At 41.7% G+C, this 22,651-nt stretch overlaps 1 protein-coding gene across 1 annotated transcript in view; it reads left to right on the top strand.

The window, feature by feature from the left end:
* PTDSS1 (phosphatidylserine synthase 1) overlaps positions 1-8,646 on the top strand; it is a 41,157-nt gene extending 32,511 nt beyond the window's left edge. Inside the window, exons 11-13 of the mRNA XM_063299521.1 lie at positions 1,855-1,923; positions 2,643-2,712; positions 5,528-8,646. Of these exons, the coding sequence (XP_063155591.1) occupies positions 1,855-1,923; positions 2,643-2,712; positions 5,528-5,637 (249 nt within the window). The 3' untranslated portion in view covers positions 5,638-8,646. The remainder of the gene's footprint in view (positions 1-1,854; positions 1,924-2,642; positions 2,713-5,527) is intronic.
* The last annotated feature ends 14,005 nt before the right edge of the window (positions 8,647-22,651 follow it).

Here is a 22,651-nt window from a genome sequence, read left to right on the forward strand (position 1 = left end):
GTTGTTATAACCAGGAATAACTGCTCTGTTCATTCCTTGCTATTTAGACATGGGTAAATGTTAAATCAAATTCTGCTAGTTTAGCACTAACCTATTTTAGATAGGCATCCCGTTGCACTGAAAAACTTTTTTCTCAGTAGCACCTTTCTCAGTTGCCTTCCTTGCTTAAGATGGCTAAATGGGAAAATAACTGAATTTTTGCCTAAATACACGCTGACAAATTCATAATAAGATTGTATTGTTTAATATAGACAAATAATTATGACAAGTTCTGTCATCAAATATTCATTCTCTCACATATCAGAGAAAGACCCTTCTGACATGATGTGATCTATTACAGGCATTGCACAAAGACATTCAATCCTGCAGGTGTTTTATACTTCAACTCTGCTCAGCTCCAGACAGCATAGGAATTGCAGGAGTCCAAAAGAGCCGGACGGCAAAAACCTGCTTATCCTTGCATAGCATTTAAAAACAAACAACTATTATATTATTTATATGCTGATTTTCTTTATTTCTTTATTATTTATATATCGTGTTTACATCTCACCACAGTGCAGACTCTCAGTGGCTTACAACTTGAAAAAACAATAAATAATAAAAATTAAAAATGCGACAACCTACAGTCCAAAATACAAACTTTTATAATGAATAAGATGATCAATTATTTGGATTGAAGTCATGATCAACTTAATTTTTTAAATGTAATCAGAGCCCTATTCATAGTTGTATTATTTTAAGATAACGTAAGCAGGAGTAATAGAAATTGGTGCTACTGAAGGTTCTGATAAGTCTGTGCTTTGTAATTGATTGTTTCCTCATGGTAAATCCATCCCATCCTGGTAGCCATTTTACAAGAGCATTCACAACATCATTCCAAAATTCCAAATGTGCCCTCCAGTACCAAAGCCAGCAGGAGACCAGAATGAAATGCCATCCACTGGAAATAAGATTTTGCCTTCTAGTTTCCAGTACAGATGTCACAACTTGCAGCTTTGCTTCCTGAACATTTGCATAGTGATGCAACTGTATACAAAGCTTCCTTCATATTGTTGTCCATGTGAAGGCTCCCTGTAGCATTCTTCACTTCAGCACTTGAGCATTCAAAGCACAGAACTGCCAGCATTGTGAATATAGGTAGTCCCCGGTTAACAACTGCCTCGTTCAGTGACCTTTTGAACTTACGACAATGCCGAAAAAGCAGATTTACGACCAGTCCTCAAACTTGCAGCCATTGCAACATCCCCGCTGTAATGTGATCCCAATTCGGGCACTTGGCAACTGGTGTGCGTTTATGGCAGTTGCAGCATCCAGTGGTCACATGATTACCATTTGCAACCTTCACAGTGAGCTTCTGACAAGCAAAGTCAGTGGAGAAGCCAGCAGGATGTTGCACGTCGTGGTCACATGATGTTGCGCTTAATGACTCTGGATGATTCGCTTAATGACTGCAGCAGAACTGATGTCGTAAGTTCGGTCGGTCATGTGATGTTTCACTTAAAAACCGCATTGCTTAGTAACAGTTCCAGTCCCAAATGCGGTTGTTAAGTGAGGGCTGCCTGTAGTGCCCACTCTCTACCCTTAATACATAGCCGTACAAAGTTAGGGCTAGGTCTATGATAGTCTCTTGAATCTGCTTTAAACATTGATTTTGACTAACTTATTTAAAAAGCTAGCTGTGCAAATTTATTTGCATAGCACAGGGAACAAAAATCAATGCTCATAAGTCGCCTGAAAATATTGAAGTTAAGGTAAAATGTTTCATTACAGTGTCCTGTATTTGTTTCAGTTTTAAACAATCCTAGATTTGAACATAGGTCTACACATACATTTTCTTCTGTTCCACTCTCATAGGCTGTTACTACTTTTCTGTGTTTGTATGGGATGGTGTGGTATGCAGACCATTATGGACAACGAGAAAAGGTAATGCCTCTGGAAATGCTAAACTTGGCTCAAGAAACTTCTTGAATTATAGACTGTTGGCCTCTGGGTAAACCATGTTGAAGTATTTTAGCCATAGCTTGTTGACATTTAGGTGAACTTGTATATCGAAACATGATTTGTGCCTTTATGACTAAATTTGTTTTAATTACTATTTTGGGGAAGGGGAACTCGGTTATACATTTATTAAATAAAAATGTTCAGTGGCAATATGCAACAGAGGAGCAATAGTGTAGAGGACTATTGTTCTCATTCTCTGCTTTTAGCTTCCTGAAGGCAGCTGGTTCCAAGCACTACAAAAGAGGAGGAAAATGGGAATTTGGTTGCTGTGTGAATGTGCAAATCCACCTTTTCTGATCTCTCTTGTGTGATCAAAGCAGAACTCTTGGATCTAAAACTTTTCTTGGTTGTCTTTTTCTGCATTCTGTGTACTACTTCTTGCAAAGTAGAGTTGGAGAGGAAATGATCAATGATCCTTTATTTGAACAGGAGGGCAAATGGGGATGTCAAACATGATTGTGTACCCTAACAGAGGGGCTTAAGGGTTCTTTTCTCACTTGTTGATTAAATTTGTATAATTGAAGGAGAAGAAAAAAAAAACTGAATTGCAAATATTAGCTTAGTTATCTCAATTATTAAACTGATATATTTGATAAAACTTTTAGCAAAGAAACACTATCTGATTCCCTTTATCTCAACAGACATTGTCGGAAAGCGAAGATGGTTTGTACATCCCGGATGTTTCCTGGCGTAACTCTAAAATCACTAGAGGTACTGTCACCTGACCTGGTATATCTATCCCTGCCTTGTCAATACACAAAATTCCTTTTAGTTTTTCGTATGTTATACACCAGGCCATTGAAACAACCTTTAAGGGACTATGATTGATCCCTCACTGGCCCTTCCTTGCTGCACTGTCCAGCATAGCAAGTGTTGTATTTGCTGACCGCAGGGTAGTATCAGGATGAAGGAAAAATGCTGGTTAAGCTCCTCTTCCACGATTTAATCACACTTAGTAGTAGAAGGCTGTTTACTTCTTACTTTGCAAGATTGTGGAAAGCTTGGTGCCTGGTCTGTATGTGCCAAGGAGGTTATTCTGCCTAATCAAAAGACTCTGTGCACAGGCACACATGGGTACATATGTGCACACATACACATGTCCTTTCTGGTTTGTAAAAGAAACCTGCTTTTAAACAATTGAACTGATTATGGGAACCAGTGGAGGAATATTTAATTGCGGTATGACAGTATTTCAGATTTTCTTCATTAAATGAACATGGTCAATAAGAGCTGGAGTCTGTGCCGAAACACTATCTTTTATAGCATTCTCTAGTTCTTGGTTAAGTTGCTTCTCTGGTCCCAAAGTCTATGTGCTTTGTGAATAATAATAAGAAATTTCACAACAGGCAAAGTGTAGTTCCAGAACAGCCTTCCCCAGTCTGAATGACTTTAGAGTTCCTCATTGTGGGTCCTGCTGATTCACAGATACAAGTTCATTCAGTATGTCCATCTGGAATGTCTAGAACTTACACATTTTTTTGGCAGAAACCCCAACCCTGCGTAGCACACATAACTAGGTATGACTTCTGCTGAATCCCTTCAGGTTGTTTTCAACTGCCACAACACTCATCAGTTCTTCTAAAATGTTTCCCTTTTTTCTCTTTGTTCTATTACGTTTAATTTTAGTTTAATTATTGTTTTTCATATATGAGGGATTTAGGATGCAGGATTTCAGGATGTAGGATTGGTCCTGTCCATGGTCTCTGTGGTCTGGACCATAAAGCCTGAAGGCCCATTCCACAAGTGTCTCAGTGCTGTGGTAACAAACGTGCCACCTCAGATGGGCGCCATGCTTTTGTGCCTTGGGGAAAGCAGTATAGTAGACTCTTGTAAGTACTGCCAGACATTAATAGAATAGGCTTATACACTCTTCTCCCTGGGAGCCAGGAAGTGAGCTCTTAGAGAAGCAGATTCTGAGGCTAATACAGCCCATTTGTCTTCAGGCCAGGCTGCTACTATGTTTCAGAAGCATTTGAGGATACCCCATTTTGAACTCCTTGCCATTCCTTCCTCCTGTTTGTTAACGAACACTAACATTTCACTGCCCATTGAATCAGCTAGGAAAGCAGGGGAACTAGTTGTGGTTCCTATGATTAGCTAAGTAAAAAGATCATTCTGACCACATTTCTGCTCAACCTGTACCTTTTTCCCGACTAACTACATTTTTGCTTCCTGCACATTTGCACATTCCTCCTCCTTCAAGGTTCTAGAAATTCATAAACAAATGAATAAATGTTGATTCAAATCCTGTTATTTTTCTTCATATACCAAGATTTTCATACAAACCTACAGATTTTTTCTATGTAGGTTAAATCCCAAGCTTTACTCCATCCTTTTCCAATTTTTAATCTCCAATATATTCATATACTAAATGCTACTTTACTGATATAATGCAGTGAGGAGAACTACCTCTCCCAGCATTCCTCATCATTGACTGAGTTGGCTGGAATTGTGGGTAAGGTTGTAATTTAGCATCATTAGTAGGATCACTGGTATTCTCCATCCCTATTATACAGGTAATGCTCACTTAATGACCATTCAGATCAGACTTATGACGGTGCTGAAAAACTGACTTACAACCGGTGCTCACACTTATGACTGTCACAGCATTCCCACAGTCACGTAATCACATTTTGGGTGCTTGGCAACCAGTTCGCATTTATGACCGGTGCAGCATCCTGTGATCATGTGATCGCCATTTCCAATCTTCCTGGCCAGCTTCTGGGAAGCAAAATCAATACGGAACCATGTGGTTCGCTTAACAACCATGTGGTTCGCTTAATCACTAGTGATTCGCTTAATGACCACCACAAAAGTCATAAAATCGGGTTGGATTTGCTTAATGACTGCTTTGCTTAGCAACCAAAATTCCAGTCTCAACTGTGGTCATTAAGTAAGGAATATCTGTAAAGAGAGGTGAAAAAAATGAGGAAAACTGATTGTTACTCCACAATCAGTCATTCAATTATTGTAGTCTTAGGCCAGTACAAAAAGTGTGTCTATACGTGATCTCTGAGCACTTATAAGTCTCTCTTAAGAAATCAATAAATAAAATTTGAGATAAATTTAAAATACTTCTGTAAAACAACCTGACTAGAACCTATGAGTCAAGTCCAAAAGGAATAATACATGTCTAGGCTATAAATGAAATATCTAATATTACAAAAATGTGATGATAACTAAAATTTATATAGAGTGTGATGATATTTAAAATTATATAAAATTTGATAATATCCAAAATTACATAAAATACATCTGTGTAGCAGGAGCTTGGCCTATTAAGGTCCAGCAGATCTTACATGCTGTTGCCTAAAGCCTAGCAACGTGCATATTCCACAGTCATTAGCTCCCTTAACGGTTTGTAAATTTAGTTAGCAAGCAGCTAAACCACTAGATGGCATGTTGGTTTCAGCTAAACTTTCAATATGCATTCATAAATCCAGTGTTTCCCTTGGCTGAGAAACAAAACAATACATTAAGTGAATGTTTCCCATGTGTTTTTGTGTATGTATAAATTGCTTGTTAGGAATGGAAGACAGTCCACCCAAACACTCAAGCAACAGCGACAGCCATTCATCCAGGAGGAGGAATCGTCATTCAAAAGCAAAAGTAACGAATGGGGTTGGCAAGAGATAGAGAAAGAGAGAGAGATTAAAAGAGAGAGACTGTCAGTTTCTAGATTTGTTCCAGAATTGTGCCTGAGAGCAAAGAAGGAAGACTGGGCCTGGATCTGAATTCCCTACTTGAAGGTCAACAAGAGGAGGAGGCTGAAGGGAACAAACTCTTCAGTAATCAGAGGCCTCGGATTTTGTTAAGAGGGAATTCATCTGTTTATTGCAAATCATTAGCTGCTGTCACTTGCCATTAATTGGCTTGACTCTCTGCATTTGACACTCAAGAGAGTTGAAAAGTATTCAAAGGCAAAAGCTTGCTCTGGAGAGGTCCTGTGATAATGTTCAAGTAGTGTGAATGCCTTATGAAGATTTTTGTTTAGTTGAGAATGATAATCCAAAGTTAACTGTCAGCCAGTTGGTTTATCTGCCTGCGGCTGTGAGTTTTTACATTTGTTTCGCATTTTTGTGTTCTTTAGCATAACTTTTTGATTGCTACACTGCCTTTGTTTTTGGTAACTAAGCTCTTCTGTGCTATTCGGTTTTAGGAAACAGCGCTTCCATTTTTGAGTCTGAGGGTGCTGAGTATTACAAAGCATATTCCACAATTTTTGTAGTGTTTTTTAAAAAATAATGTTTCATTCTGTTGAATGCCTTGAATTCACAATCCTATTATGTATGGATTGTGTCCATACTTATTAACACAGGAACAGATATTTATGTAAACATATAGCCCTTTGTTTTCTGGCGGCTGCAGTATTTCCCATAAGGCTGTTCCTACTCTGAAGTATGTCATGTAGACCCTGTGACCAACAAGTTGTAAAACTTGACCTTAGATTTAAAGCCAAATGTATGTTTATGGTTTTACAACAATCTCCCTGGCTTGATAAAATGCTTATTCCAGGAAAGCACCATTCAGCATTGCTATTTAAACAAAACAAAAGACAATAAGAAACACTATACATGAAGTCATTCAGATTCCTTCTGGGATTTTTTCCTGTCTGTTTCTTAGGAAATAATCACAAATGTCAATTCTTAGTCATTCCCTGGAAAGGAAAATGGTCACCATATTGAAGTATTAAATGTTGAACCTTAAGGTATCAGAAGTGAAATAATTCTGCATTTTCTTTGTTTGGCTTGACTTCTGTTGTGTGTTCCATGTGGACTGTGGGGCAGATTATGCCAAGAGACTTGTCCAAGGTGATCACTTTAAGTAAGAACCCACATCCTTGCCATTGTCTGGGAGGTACTGCTTTGAGAATGCCACAGGCAATGCACCCCAAGGTCTGATCTGTTGTAAAGGCTTCAGCATACAAATCAAACAACTGTACATAGTAAAAGGCTGCCGTAATCCATGCTGTTTTATGTGCTGCAGAATATCTCCTTTTCTAATACAATCACGCTGCAGCTGCTAAGCTGTGGAAAGCTCTGTTTTTTTTTCCAGTCATAAACGTGGGAAGCCTTGCATTAGAAATGGCTATAACCTATTTGCTGCAACTCTGCTAAATCTGTGCATATTGGGGAGGGGGGGGATCCACGCGAGGCTGGTTTTTCTTTCATATTCTGAAAATTGTGAATTAATAATTCCATACACACACGTGTTGCATAATTCTCAAGTATCTGTTCATTCGCCAAGTTTCACTCCTTCATTCTTTGTCAGTTGCAGAAAGACAAAGCAGTCATTTTCCCCCCTTTTATTCAAGACCAAAGCTGGATGATTTTACTGTCCTTAGGAATATTTCAAAAAAATACTTTGAGGTTAATAATGCCCACTTTTTCAAAAAGCTTTCCTTATTTTGCAGATACTGGAACATGCAGAATCATGGCTCTGCTAAAGTCAATAATCAGATTCTTACTCACCTTGCTAGAGATTGGGCCTTAGGTTTACCGCAGAGTTTAATAGACAAATACTGTTTTTATAGATGGGGCTGATGTATGCAGATACCTTTAGTGTACGCAGGATGGGCATACATACCTGTCTTGCAAAATTAGAGCTCATGTTAATATTCCCTGTCGCTGGGACACAGTGGGTCATGTATAGGGAGAGGTTTTTCAACTTTCTCATGGTAATTCCTGCAGAGTTGGAGCAGGGAGATACTTTTGGAAGACAAGCAGCAGCAACTGCACCTCCAAGTTCATGCAATCCTTCACATGCACACTTTGGATTCTGGCCTAAATACTTTTAAAATATATAAATATGGCATGATAAAAGACGCATGACTATGCTCAGAAAATGAGCACTCCTTAATTAACTCTTTTCAGGAACAGGAAAGACATCTGTGATCTGACACTTCATGTTAGTTTTGTTCCACTTTTCAGAAATCCAATGAAGTCTTCATTTATGGCATTTCCTGCATTGGTTAGCTTTAATGATGTATGCTGCCTCAATGCATCATTGGCCTGTGGGGATGATGTGCTGCGCTTTACTTTCCATGGCAGTTAGACCTGGACTGATAGAAATAGAGGAAGCTTTGTATTCTGAATCAGATCAAACACAAATCCAAGTGTTTTCTTCAACGACTGGTGAATTCTCAAGGAGGGACACTGCTGTCATCTTTGTACTGAGAATTCTGGAAGATGCAGTATTGCTCCAATTTGTAGGTTTCTGAACTTGCTGACTTCCTTGTTCCCTCACTCAATTTTTAAAGATTTTAGATTAGCATACAATCCAGGTTGTTGTGATTATTTTTGAATTAATTCTTCAGTGTGGGGTTGTTACTATTTTTAAACGTCTTGATTTCTGTGGAGATTGCTGTACTGCTCTATCTGTCCAGGGGGTGGCGGGGTGGCTTGCAATTATTTTTTTTTGCAAAGAAAGTTTGGTGCAAAAAGATATCTACAAAGAGAAGGACGCCTAAGAGGGACATAGAGCAGGAACCAGGCTGAGCAAACCTTGCTGCTGCCAGTATTAAACCCGACTTGAGAACACTGCTTTGTTTAAAAGATTATATAAAATAAAAACCATACATGCAGTTTGTTTTCAGTTATGCTTTTGTTTCTCACCTGTGAAAAATAAACTTTTGACTGCCTGGGATTACTTTTCTGTTTCTTTTGTTAACATTTTGTTTTAGATCAAAGACATTAGCATTGAATAAGTTGTGATGCTGTGAGAACTGCTGCTGTCCCTGGTTTTTATCTGTGTTTCTTATTGGTGAGAACGATACTTGAGGCACCCTTCATATCTTATAAACTAGAATATAAATTTCCATGCCCAACTAATCGTACCTAAAACTGATTTTGCTTTCTGCTCATTAGGGTAAATAGGTCTTTACCAATTGAGTTGGATTTTTCTCAAGCTTTCTCTAGCTATTGATCTCTCAAATGAAGGCTTTCGGTTACCAAAACAATCAAATTCCAATCTACCAAATGATCTGCACCTCTGAAAAATGTTTATTTTTTAAAGTAAGTGAAATTTAATCAGTCTCTCTTATTTCTTGCACTGATTTTTATGTATTTGTTTTATGTGTAGACAATGTAACAATATTTGAACTTAATTTTTAAAAGAATATAAAAGACAACTCCCAAACAAACTAAAAATACAAACTAAGAAAAGAAAGAAGGGGGGGAAAATCTACCTTATATTTTATATTTACCAATAGTCCCTGGTTTACTAATGAGTACACTACTATACAATGAACAGTAAAAAATATGATAATAAAGTATCACAAAATCTCTGCCATAGTATCACATATTGCTGCTTTGTTTGATTAGTAGAAAATACTGCCTTTTCCAAAAGAGAGACTACACATTTACAACAACCATTCCTTGACATCTGGAATAATATCACATTCCAATTTCTCAATATGATTCTTGCAGCCAGCCCCACCCCCCACTAGATACAACCATAATTCCTGATAAATAATCAAATTCCAAAGCTTTGATATATTAGTTCAACATTAACATCTCTAATGTTTTAGGAAATTCAATCAGTGTCACTGTTGTAGCTCTATATTGTAGCTCGCCTCTGTTTCTTCCTCTGGCATTCTTTCCATTCTCAAGCGCTGGCTTTCTGATCTTCTGTAGCATAGCTAGTTCACCATTCCTTCTCTAGATGGCACTCAACCACTGCTAGAGTCAACTTTTGCCAAAGCATCAATAAAATTTTCTTTTATCAACTTTTTATGGTGCTATGTGAAACAGGTTGAGTAGCAGGAGCTGGCTGTGGACTATTTAGCTAAAGATATAATTGTCTTACCTATGAGGTTTCCTTCTAAAACCAAATGGGCATGATGGGGCATCATGCACAGCAAGATGCACACACATCCTTGGATGAGTCTGGTTTTAAATGTGCATGCTTTGAAAAACCAAATGTGCTGGTTTCTTAGTGCAGTCCTCTAACTTCTAAATTAAAAAGGGAGTTTCTTACTGAAATGCCATGACTTCCCTGGAACCACAGAAATACAATTGGCTTGAGTTCCTGCAGTTATCAGTATGCTGTGAACTATGCTGGGCATCCCTGAAGTTTCTCTGTCCGGATATTCTCAGGAATGGCAACACTTAGGAACTTAAGCAGTGGTTTGTTTCAAGCTGCTTTCTTGGTGCTTTTTGCAATGGCACCCTATTAAATACTGTAATAGTAATAGACAAATGTTTTAAAAAGTATTCTACTAACTCTTACTGTAAATCATATTATCTGGCAGATAGTAGGAGAGACTGAGAGATTGGCTTATGTAGGGAATACATAGCAAAGGCAAGATTTAACCCATGACCTTTCTGATTCATAGTTCTGGTCCTTCAGTCTCTTAACTGCTATGCTACATAAAAGTTTGTGAACCCATCTGACTTTTCAATATTTCTGCATAAATATGACTTAAAACATGATCTGTTCTCCACATAAGTTCTAAAACTAGATAAAGAGAGTATCAAAAATTAAAAAGGGTTCACAAACTTGGCAATGTAGAGTTACAGACAGTTCTATCTATCTTCCGCTAACCAAAATTATCAGTTCCTGACAAGAAATTAAAAGATAAGTGTTTTTCTAACTGTTGCTGGCAGGAAACTAAGCATGCATTCATGGCCAACCAATCACTTGATCAGCTTCATTGATGTGCTGCTCATGGCAGTGAAAAAAAATATTTTGGGAAAAAATGCATGGTGAGGAATGAAAAGTTTCGCTCAGCTATAATCCAACTGTCAGCCATTACTGCTTTGCATAGAGTTAATTGTTGCATTATTAAAAACAGTATTGCTGTAGTAAGGAATAACCTCAACTATTGTCAGCCTTGCGAGTTGGTCCAGACAAGAAGCACACCCAGAAGTACCATCTCTAAATTTATTGTAAGGTTACATTAACAGAACCTTGCAAGTCTGAAAGTACATCTCTCCCCCCTTCACCTTTACAGTCCAAGAAACTAGGGACATTTCCCTTCTGAGACATTTGCTGTGTTGTCTAGTCTGCAGCTCTTCCTTCAGTCTCCCAAGGTCATTCCCACATACCATTACAACTATATACAGTATTTGCATGATAGGAAAATATTTGAGTAGGGCATATTTTGCTAGTTATGAATAAACACAACACTAGGTGAGAGGGAGGGACGCGGTGGCGCTGCGAGTTAAACCGCTGCGCTGCTGAGCTTGCCGATCGGAAGGTCGGCGGTTCGAATCCGCGCGACGGGGTGAGCTCCCTTTGCTAGTCCCAGCTCCTCACCTAGCAGTTCGAAAGCATGCAAATGTGAGTAGATTAATAGGTACCGCTTCGGCGGGAAGGTAACAGCGTTCCGTGTCGTCATGCCGGCCACATGACCACGGACGGGTCCGTACGGACAACGCCGGCTCCAAGGCTTAGAAACGGAGATGAGCACCGCCCCCTAGAGTCGGACACGACTGGACTTTACGTCGAGGGAAACCTTTACCTTTACCTTTACTATTATTTTAAATTAGCAGGAGAATGGGATTCTCAAACACATTCAATGGTAAAAGAAATTTAAGAATTTACCAAGATTGAAGTGTTGGTAAAGCTAACTTTGTAAGTAGTTAGCTTTTAGACTGTCAAAAATATGAGTTCCAAAGGAATTGTGAAGATAATTTTTACTTGATCCTGTGAAAATGGAGCTAGTCAACAGAGTTATGTTTTCTGGTTGGGGAAGATCCACTTGATAAAACACAGTTGACTTTAGTATTTTCAGAAAACTTTTTATATTTCAAACCCTAACCTGCAGGGCTAGTTGTTTTAGACTGTTTTAACAAAACCAGCAGTCTTGTGACTATTTGGCATATGTTTCTGTAGGATTTATTGGAGACATCAGATTGACCTTACAGGATGATCCTAACCCTGACACTCTCAAAATATGATGGAGTAAATATTCCAGAATTCCCAGCTGGCATTTTGACCATGTTGGATTGAAATTTGGTGAATTGCCCTTCTGACTTAACTGAAGGATACCAATTAGAGAAGTTTGCTCTAAGCAACAGGAAATTGTTAGTCTGCCACAACATCCTTTGTTTTAAAGCTGTTTTTCTTACATATGTATGCATACCTACATAATGCAAGTCGAAGCACTATTGTGGGAGGAAATCTCCAATGGCATGATTTATGGATATTACCATCATTTAATCAAAGATTTAAAGTGCAGTTTAAAGTGCACCAAGGGCAATTAGTGTATATAAAATTTAACCTTAATTAGCAAGAATGCTGCTGTGTTGTGTGAAATAAAAATGAACTTCTAGGTAGCTTCAGTCCCTTTATGAGAAGTTCAATGTTTACTGGCAGTTGAGCAGTCTGCCTGAAGACTTTCATTTGCTAGAGGAAGGGTCTGCAATCCTTTGCTTAGTGGTAGCCACAGACAAGAAATTGGACTGGAATCTCTTATTTTTAACAAAGCCATAAGAAAAATATATATGTGCAATTTTATTCCAATGCTATATATTATATTGTATTATCTGACCTTGACCCCCTCACTTTTTTTTTTTTGGTTCGCTAAATGAAAGTTGATTTAGTTTTGAGTTTGGTGAATGGTCAACTTGAGCCACAAAAAGTTCCTTCTTTTAAGAGGAACTTAAAAACAAGCGAACTGTCTTTCAGTTCAGTTCTCTGGTAGGATGGATTTGGATTAAAAGACTCAAACTGTATGTGTAAAATCCAACCCTTTGTAGTCTACCTTTAAGGATAAATTATTATGGTTGATCTCATAGTCAGCCAGATGTTTAGACTGGATCTAACATTTTGATCCACCTACTGAGTCCTTCCCAAGGACCTGGGATAGGCAGATGGCAGATATTAATATCGTTTATCATCATCATCATCATCACCTGTTTTCAAGATGAATCAACTGTCTTTAGGCTACCAGATTTGGACTAAAAAGACAGACAAGCACTAGGTGGCATCAAAACATTAAAGGTTTTCTGCATTCATTAGGAGTGGTCCAGATTTTTGCAGCCAAATCCAGTGTCCTTTCTCTAAGGCAGTGTTTCTCAACCTCAGCAACTTTAAGGTGTGTGGACTTCCAACTCCCAGAATCCCCTAGCCAGCCATGCCTGTCTGCCTGTCTCCTATTTATAACCCTTTTTCAAAATCAGAAGGAAAATGGCTTGGTGGACATGTGTCAGTCTTGGCAGGCCTGGGTTAAACTGGGTACCCAAGCTGATCCCATGGCTTCCATCACTGGCAACTCTTTCAGACCCCACTTGGGTTGCAGGGCCCTGCATTTAGTCCCAAAGTCCAGCTTGATGGCACCGCTGGGGACTCTCCCCAAGTTGGCGAGGCAAGTCAGAAGTGAATCCTCATGGCAGCAAGCAGTGAGCAAAGCAATTCACCTGTCCTTTGGCTTCTCCTCTGCATGACTTCACATTAGCCCCAGACTTCAAGCATCTTCATTTTGGGTCACCCTCTAAAGGCTTCTCAGTGTTGGAGATGTTAACCAATCAGCATACCTCATCTTAGCATATGTATGAGTTGCTCTAGGACGTAGACTCTGTGTGCAAGGAAGCTGTTTGTTGCCACTACCACTTCCTCTCTCTCTCTTCCTCCGTCCACCGTCCGAGGAGGCAGCATGCTTTTGCGGCTTTCTCTTCCTCCATTATGGCCACATGCTTGGGCCTTGAATAAGGATTCTGCCCCTATCTGCATGCAGCACTTAGCAGTTATGAGGGCTAAGAGTTCATTAAGTTCAGGGAAGAGAAGAAACAAAGAAATTTCATTTTCCATTGAAGATGGATGTAACTGAACCAAGAACAAAATCAGTAAGACTCCTTTTACTTTTAAACCTACTTTGTCTAAGTGTGTGATCCTTTATGCTTGGGAGGGCTGAGTGTGTAAGATCAATAATCTGTGTTTCTCTAACGTGCTTATTAAAGCTATTTAAGATTATGTTCTTTTTCTGTGTGCAGATTCTCCACTGTGTTAAGCTCTGCTCCATTCAGTGGTCCTAGCTGTCCACTAACGGCTTCACTCAGCACATCTTCTGCAACAAAAGCTATCATTTGCTGGATTATTTTAAGATCCTCCTCTGAAAGTGGCCAGTGAAGTGGGCTACCAAGGGGGTTTCATTATTTGCAAGAGAAGGACCTAGCAAAATCACGACACACTAGCAGAAAGCAAAGCTTCGTTTTCAAGTTATCTTGGCACTGGTGCCCTGATGAAACTCTGGGGAACTGAAATGTATAGGATATTCTATTCGTCAAGCCACTTTCCCCAGAGGCACAAAAGCCTGAGATGGGATGTTGCATTTGTGAGGGGAAAAGATCCATTTCAAAGGCTAAAACTGCAGATTCAGTCCAAAGTTACCTGGGATTTTGGTAATTGTTTCTTTGCTTCTCAGGTTCCCGCTTCCCTTCCATATTTCCCTAATCACTTTGAGAAGGGGGAAGAGAGAGAAATTATTTCACATGTGGTCAAGGGGAATATGCTGATCCCAGCACATTCTGAATGCGGTGAAACATGCTAGATATGCAGAAATTAGTATGACACTACTGCATTTCCCTCCTTGGGACTATTTTTGCACTGGTAACATCTCTAGCTTTTTCAGCACCCACAGTGGGAAGAAAACATCCAAACCAGAACATATAGTTGATACAGAACAATTTCAAGCATATATCCCTGCTTTCCTTCCAGTATTAGTATGTCACGTGGAGAAATTCCTGTTAACATGCAGATCTGGATTCCCCCAAATTACTATTTGTACCCCAAAACATGAGAATCCACTGGGGATGAGGGCACAGAAACAAGTATCACAACATGTGGCACAATGCAAACTCTGCCCCTTATGTATTTGTGTGTGATGAAAGGGTAGAGCTTGCATCATGATGTCAGGGCACACAATCTGTCATGTTGACTTCATCGTGGCTATGAATGGAAGGAGATGAAGTCTGAGAGTGAGACCATGTGGTGGTGTAGAGATTTGTATGAGGCCCACGTTCAAATTTCAACTTGCTGTTCTTCAACTTTGCCTGTTTCATATGGCTGTTGTGGTGATGGTACAACATTGTGAATGGGAGGTGTGTGTGCGCACGTGTGTGTGTGTAGGAAACATTTAGCTTGCCCACTGCTTCTTGGAAGAAAAGATTAAATGAAGGAGTTAATGAGAGCATATATAGGACCTTATTCAGGCTGGCCAACATTGCTTGGAAGTGTAAATTAGGCCTCAACCAACAAAAATAGGCTTCACAAAACTATTAGCACATTCATATAGAAGTGAGACCAATGGGTTCGAGTTTCTACTTCATAAATGTAGGAGGGTTGCACTTTATCAGAAAAAAGTTAGGTGTGTATAGGATTATGACTCACAACTAGGTTGATTGAATGCTACACATTGTATACCTCCACAGATGTTTGATGATACAATAATATAGATAGCACATTAAGTTATTTGAGTGTGAAGCCAGTTGTAGCCATTAATGTACAGAAGGAAGACACATCTACATTTGCTGAAATATGAAACCAGACAGAACCCTTTCTAATAAGAACTGAGAATGGTGAGTGGTTATGGAATACTGACTGACATCACTACAACAATGGCTAAATTATAATTTGTTATACATCCCTAGCACTGTTGGAAGATCTGAAAGACCAGGTTAGAGACAGATCATCATGGGGAAGGTCTATCTATGTGGCCACTAAGAGTTGACAACACCTTGATGGCTCATCATCATCATCATCATCATCATCATCATCATCATCATCATCATCATCATACATCCCTAGAGTGGATGGTCTCAAGTAGCATGTCCTGACAAAGATCCTGGATTCTGGACAAAGAAAAGGAAATATCTCTTCAGACAGATCATTGTTTATTTGTATTTTTTAAAGGCTATAGCGATGGTCAAGAGTCTTGATGCCTCTACGGTGGAATTAAAGAAATGATGGGGTATAAGGCTATAACTGGTTCTATGTCATGTTCTGTATATACTACCTTCAAAAGCTAAAATGCTACGCCACTCAATACCAGTAATTAGGAAATATGAATGTGCATGAATTATTGTCCTCATATCCTACCATGTGATGAACGGTTTGAGGTTCAACCTACCATGAAAACTTAAAACATAATTTTTAGCATCTTGCGTGCACACAACCAACGTGTTAAGTCCCAACATGATTTCTTTGCTTAGACATGGCAGGTTATGTGAACACAACAATGGCATTTTGTTATGGGGGTCAGGATTTTGCACATTCTGTACATTCATCTGCTTTCTTTTCACTCTTCAATCCCATGGTAGAAGACGTGCCTTCCCAGACAAATTTTCACTTAGTTTCTTTTAGCCTCATTACTGCCTACAAGGTCCCTGCCGCTCCTTATTTTTCTAGATTTTGATTTTTACTCAGAGCTGCCAAGAAGGGTAAGGTTTCTTTGTGAACCAACTGGGCAGAATGCCACGCTCACTCCTAAAGCATCAGCTATTCCTGGGACAGGCAATTGGAAGGTGACTGCACGTTCACATTTGGACAATGTTTTGTTTGAAGGAGTGATTAAAATCTACAGTCAGTTATTGCATTGGTGTGCTAGGATTTGAAACCATAGTTTACCATTTATGTAGAAGACCATATAATCTTCAGTGTTCACAAAAGTGGTTTAGTTCCTCCTCCCAAATTATTTGCCAGCAACTCACCACCACCACCACCACCACCACCACTTTTGCACATGTTCATGGTGTCAAATATAAACCATCTTGCAGTAGCAAGAGCTTCATTAACTTACATTGTCAACAATAGCATTAAGAAAGGATTGGGGACTATATGTTACGGGTTCACTGGCACAACTGACCAAGACAACCCCCTAGTTCAGTGTTTCTCAATTTGCAAGCAGCTTCTCCAGGAACCAGCTTTGCATGAGGGGGCAATACTAATACTAATAATAATTATTATTGTTATTGCCCCTTTGTGCAAAGCAAGTTCCTGCAGAAGCTGTTTGCAATTTGTGCAAAGGGGCGCGAAGGGACACCTTTGAGTGAAGGGGCGTGCTTTTGCTGGCTTCGCACAAAGCCGGTTCCTGGAGAAGCTGTCTGCAATTTGAGCAAAGGGGTGCAAAGAGGCGCAAAGCAGTGCCTTTGAATGATGTGGCATGCTTTTGCTGGCTTCACGTAAAGCTTTTGTTGTTGTTGTTTGTTTGTGGGGGGAGGGGGTGACATGCCAGCAGAGTCAAGTTAGGCATTTTCCTAATTTTTGACACACTGAGCCAAAAGTTTCGCCGTCACTGCCCTAAACTTTTCTGCAGTCCCACTGTAGGCATTATTTATATGCTGTATTTGCTGCAGTAAGAAGAGAAACGCAGAAAGTGCCAGCATCCCAGTGGTTAGGAGGGCTATTAACATGGCTACTAGATGACTAATGAAGACATTCCCAGTCATGCACTTGCAGCACACAGGCTGGGAGAAATAAGTAGGGCAGTGTTTCTCAACCTCAGCAAGTTTAAGATGTGTGGACTTCAACTTCCAGAATTCCCCAGTCCATACATCTTAAACTTGCTGAGGTTGAGAAACACTGAACTAGGGAGTTGTCTTGATCAGTCATGCCAGTGAACCCAGCCATGATGTTCCTTCCATGCATGTCTCATTCTGTACAATATTAATATTACAAAACAAGCAAAGGGTTTGGAAAATGATGTTGTCTCATAATGGCTAGGTTCATGCATCATGTTAACCACTGTTTATTTAGAAAACAATGATGGCTGGGTTTATACAACATCCTAAGCCAAAGTCAACAAATCCTATGATTCCCAAATACAGTACTTGAATCCCTACAATGTGTAGTTCTTCTGTGAAGGTTTACATACCATTACGCTTCAGGTTTCCTACTAGCTTACAGTAATTGAAATAGGCTTTGGTAACTACAAGGCTGTCAGAAGTATTCAGCTGTTTAAGAAGTTGACAAAGTACACCTGGCTCAGTATACATTTCTCCCATATTTCTGAGCCATCTGCAATGTGACCCATTGATGACAATATCATAGACAGATGCCTCCAAAGATTTCCCAAAAGTCCCAGTGCAGATGGATCAGATGTATACTCTAGAGTAGTGTTTCTCAACCTTAGCAACTTCAGGATGTGTGGACCTCAACTCCCAGAAATCCCGAGCCAGCATGCCCAGCAAGTCCACATATCTTAGAGAACTTCCATCCATCAGGGTTTTTATGATATTTATTTTATTGCGTATTGTAGTGTTTTACAGTTTTATATTTTTATTTATGTTTTACTGTAAACCGCCCAGAGTCCCTTTTGGGACATGGGCAGCAATAAATTTGATTAATAAACAAACAAACAAACAAATAAATAAATATCTTAAAGTTGCTAAGGCTGAAACACACCACTCTAGAGCAGTGGTCTTCAAACTTGAGATACCCAAGGAACCCTTCCCAATCTGAAAAACTGTCATGTTCACCGTTCCAATGTTGCTGGTACATCATAATGTTTCGCATGTCATTTCACTGATACGTGTTTCATCTGGGAAGGGTGGAGGATTCCATCTCGGGGAATTGTTATCTGTTGGCTGCTGGGTTGGAATGTGTTTGGGTTATCTCATGTGTTCAAGGTTACTGTCCCAGGATGGCAGTTCAAACGGTTACCAGCACCTGGGGGGGGGGGGAGTTTGCAACGGGGAGCCCGATATACTCCAGCCAGCGGGAAATGCCAGCCACCTGCTTTAAAGGGCGCCTCTGGGCAGGTGGTAGAGGAAGGGCGCGACCATATTTCGGTGAGTGGCAACTATCCCACATTGACAGTGAAAGTGAAGCTAGGCTCCCGCACAAGAACTGTTGAAGTGTGGGCTTTGATCGATTCAGGGTGTTCACGCTGCTTGATGCACCCTGACTTGGTGACTGCTTTGGAGATGAAGAGCGAGGCATCGAATGAAGGGGAACCGGACACCACAGTGGTGAGAGCGGGGAAGGTACCCTGCAGCGACGCTCCGGAGGGTCAGGCAGAACCCGACCCCAACCCGAAGGAGAAGGAGGGACGTCAAAAAGCACCAGAAACGACCAGTACTTCGGCCGGTGACTACATCACTTGGGACGAGGACTCGGTCACTGGGGCGACTCAAGCCTCCTGGAAGCGGTGGTACCCGCTGTCACCTAAGGTGGTCAGAAAAGAGGTGCCTGAGGGATCACCCATCTCAGACCGTATAAAGGTGTTAGAGTCAAAGTTAGACTTGGTCGAATTCATGCTGAAAAAAATGTCAATGGGCTGGGGTTCACCTGAAAGAGGAAGGGAAGGGTCCCACCGCAGGCATTCCACCCCACCATCACCCCTAATATCCCCCAGAGGGAGAAGCAGGACCTGGCGCCGAGGAGAGGAGAGGGGCCCGAGGGTGACAATTTCGAGGTCCCCTCTGGTGGAGAGGCACTCGCTAGGGGCCGTGCCAAGGGCTGAGCGACCAGAAGCGGCGAGACCCCCACCCTTCACGGTAAAGTTCGATGGGGACCCTACCAAATTGTCCTTCTTCATAACCAATGCTAACAGTTATATGGAGGACTGGGAACAGGGGTTCTGGTCAGAACGGGGCAAAATAAACGCCATTGCCACCAAGCTCAAGGGGAGGGCAGCTGATTGGTATGTACAGCTGTGCCAATCGGATGCCCCGGAGTTAGAAGACTTCGAGGAGTTCCTGTGGGCATTAAGGCAACATTTTGAAGACCCATTAGCTCAGGAAAGAGCGAAGCGGGCATTAAAGGGGCTGTACCAAGGGTCACGATCCGTGGCGGATTATGCGCTGGAATTTAAAGATCTGGCTGGGAAAGTGGAGGATTGGTCTCAATCCACGTTGGTGGAGATGTTCAAGGATGGACTGGAAACTGAGGTTCTGAAGTGGTCCCTGGGGCAAGAAGACCCAAAAACCCTGTATGACTGGATTCAGCTGGCGGGCAGCGCTGAGCATGCCCTAGAGACATTTGCCCACTGAAGATCGGCGAGGTATGGGAGATTCAGTAAAGGGTCCCGCACCCCGGCTCCTCCAGGGAGATCCAGACAACGGACCTGGGAGGAAGAGAAGGAGCGACGCTATGTGCGAGGCCAGTGTCTGCGGTGCGGAAAGGAGGGGCACCGAGCAGCAGCGTGCCCGAAGGGAAAGACCGAGGACCGGCCAGGAAAGTCGTCCGAGAAATCTCCTTCTCTACCGAGAAAGATGAAGGCGGCGCTGGCGGAGGCCGAACCTGAGGAAGTCCCTTTCTTTGGGGATGAGGAGGAGGCTGTTCTTAATCAACCGGCGGGAAACGCCAGCCACCTGCTCTAAAGGGCGCCGCTGGGCAGGTGGAAGAGGAAGGGCGTGATCACGCTTCAGTGAGTGGAAACTTCCCTACACTGACAGTGAAGGTGAAATTGGGGTCCCGCACTCGGTGGAATTGTGGGCGATGATTGATTCGGGGTGTTCTAGGTGTTTGATGCACCCTGATGTGGTGGCTGCGTTAGAGTTACCCACGTTCCCTTTGAAACGTCCTATGATCTTCATGCAATTGGATGGATCTACAGCGGGAGGGTCACCTGCGACTCTTTCCACAGGGTTGGTGGCGTTGCAGATGGGCAGTCACTGGGAGAAACTGCCTTTTGTGGTGGCGTCTGTGGGGGGTCCGTTTGTCATTTTGGGAATGCCTTGGTTTGTCCAACAAAACCCCCATATAAATTGGGTGCACAGAACTGTGACATTTGCAGATGGGTTCTACAAAGCCCCTGAGGGGGATGATATGGACGATGGCACAGTGGGGAGGGCGGCAGCGGCAACTCCGCATTTCCTCAACAGTCCACTAGACGGGCTACCGGTACAATACCAGGATTTTGCAGATGTGTTTGGCGAAAAGGAGGCTGATCGGCTGCCGCCGCACCGAAAAACGGACTGTGCCATAGAGTTTATTCCTGATGTGAAACTGCCGAAGCCAAAAATCTATCCTATGTCCCAAAAGGAGCTGGCAACGCTATGGGAGTTTGTTGACAAAAATCTAGCTAGAGGTTTCATTGAACCAGCCAGCTCCCCAGTAGGGGCTCCTGTGCTCTTTAGACCAAAGAAAGATGGAACTTTGAGACTCTGTACAGATTTCTGTGGATTGAACACAGTATCAATATTAAATAAATATCCATTACCGTTAATCAAAGACATGTTAGCACATCTGGCGAGGGGGAAAATATTCTCCAAGTTAGACCTGAGAGAGGCATATTTCCGCATTCGCATTCGGGAGGGGGATGAATGGAAAAGTGCGTTCAATTGCCCTCTGGGATCTTTCCAGTATAAAGTATTACCTTTTGGGTTGGCGGGAGCGCCTGGGGTCTTTATGCAATTAATTAATGAGGTCTTGCATGACCATTTATTCAAGGGGGTCTTGGTGTATTTGGATGATGTGTTAATCTATACTGAAACCATGGAGGAACATGTAGAACTGCTCAGACAAGTGCTCAGCAAGCTGAGAAAGGCTGAACTGTATGCTAAATTGTCCAAATGTGCTTTTCATAAATCTCAAATTGACTATTTGGGCTATAGAATTTCAGACAAGGGTATTGAAATGGATCCAGCTAAGATTGAAGCCATTTTGGCATGGGAGCTGCCACGCACGCGTAGGCAGCTCCAAAGTTTCCTCGGATTCGCGAACTACTATTGGCAGTTCATCCAGGGGTTCGCGGAGATAGCGTTGCCCCTCACTGAGTTACTCAAAACAAAGGGGCAGGGGGACACACGGAGGGCAAAAAATCCGGGGGCGTTGCTCAAATGGACGCCCGCATGCCAGGTGGCCTTTGAAAAGCTCAAACAGCTATTCACAGCTGAACCTATTCTACAGCATTCCGATCCTAACAAACCATTTGTGGTGCAAGTGGATGCCTCTGATTTCTCCATTGGAGCGCTCCTGCTACAAGCAGATGAGTCGGGATGTTTGAAGCCTTGTGCTTACCTATCCCGCAAATTCTCTGAAACACAAAGGCGGTGGCATGTTTGGGAGAAAGAGGCTTTTGCTGTTAAAGCTGCTTTAGACACCTGGCGCCACTTGTTGGAGGGGGCTATCCACCCTTTCGAGGTTTGGACTGATCACAAGAACCTCGAAGCGCTCAGTGCACCTCGTAAGCTCAACCCAAAGCAAACCAGATGGGCTCAATTCTTCACCCGGTTTGACTTCAAATTAAAATTTATTCCGGGAAAGAAAAACTTTCTGGCTGATGCACTTTCCCACAGACCCCAAGATTCCAGTACTGTGCCTGATGTAGTAGGCACACTGTGGACGGAGCCGCAATTGAGTCTGGCAGCTGTGACTCGCAGCCAGACTTGCGCACAGCAAACCGACGCTTCACTTTCACCCCGTCCGGGACGCTTGCCAATTTCCTCAGACTTGCAACAACACTTTCTTTCCCAATTGAAATCTGACACTTGGTTGCAAGCAAATTTACACAATGTTACTTTTGACCACGATTTCGCTTGGAAGCACGATCGTCTCTATGTGCCTAATGCTTTGCGCAAAGACATTTTGCTCCGTTCCCGTGGTGACTGCTTTGGAGTTACCCAGTTTCCCTCTAAAACGCCCCATGATTTTTACTCAGCTTGATGGCTCTACGGCGGGGGGAAAGCCAGACACCCATTCCATGGGCATGGTGGCATTACAAATGGGCAGCCACCGTGAGGGGCTGCCGTTTGTAGTGGCGCCT

Source organism: Candoia aspera, chromosome 3 (assembly GCF_035149785.1).
Source record: "Candoia aspera isolate rCanAsp1 chromosome 3, rCanAsp1.hap2, whole genome shotgun sequence".
NCBI lineage: Eukaryota > Metazoa > Chordata > Lepidosauria > Squamata > Boidae > Candoia > Candoia aspera.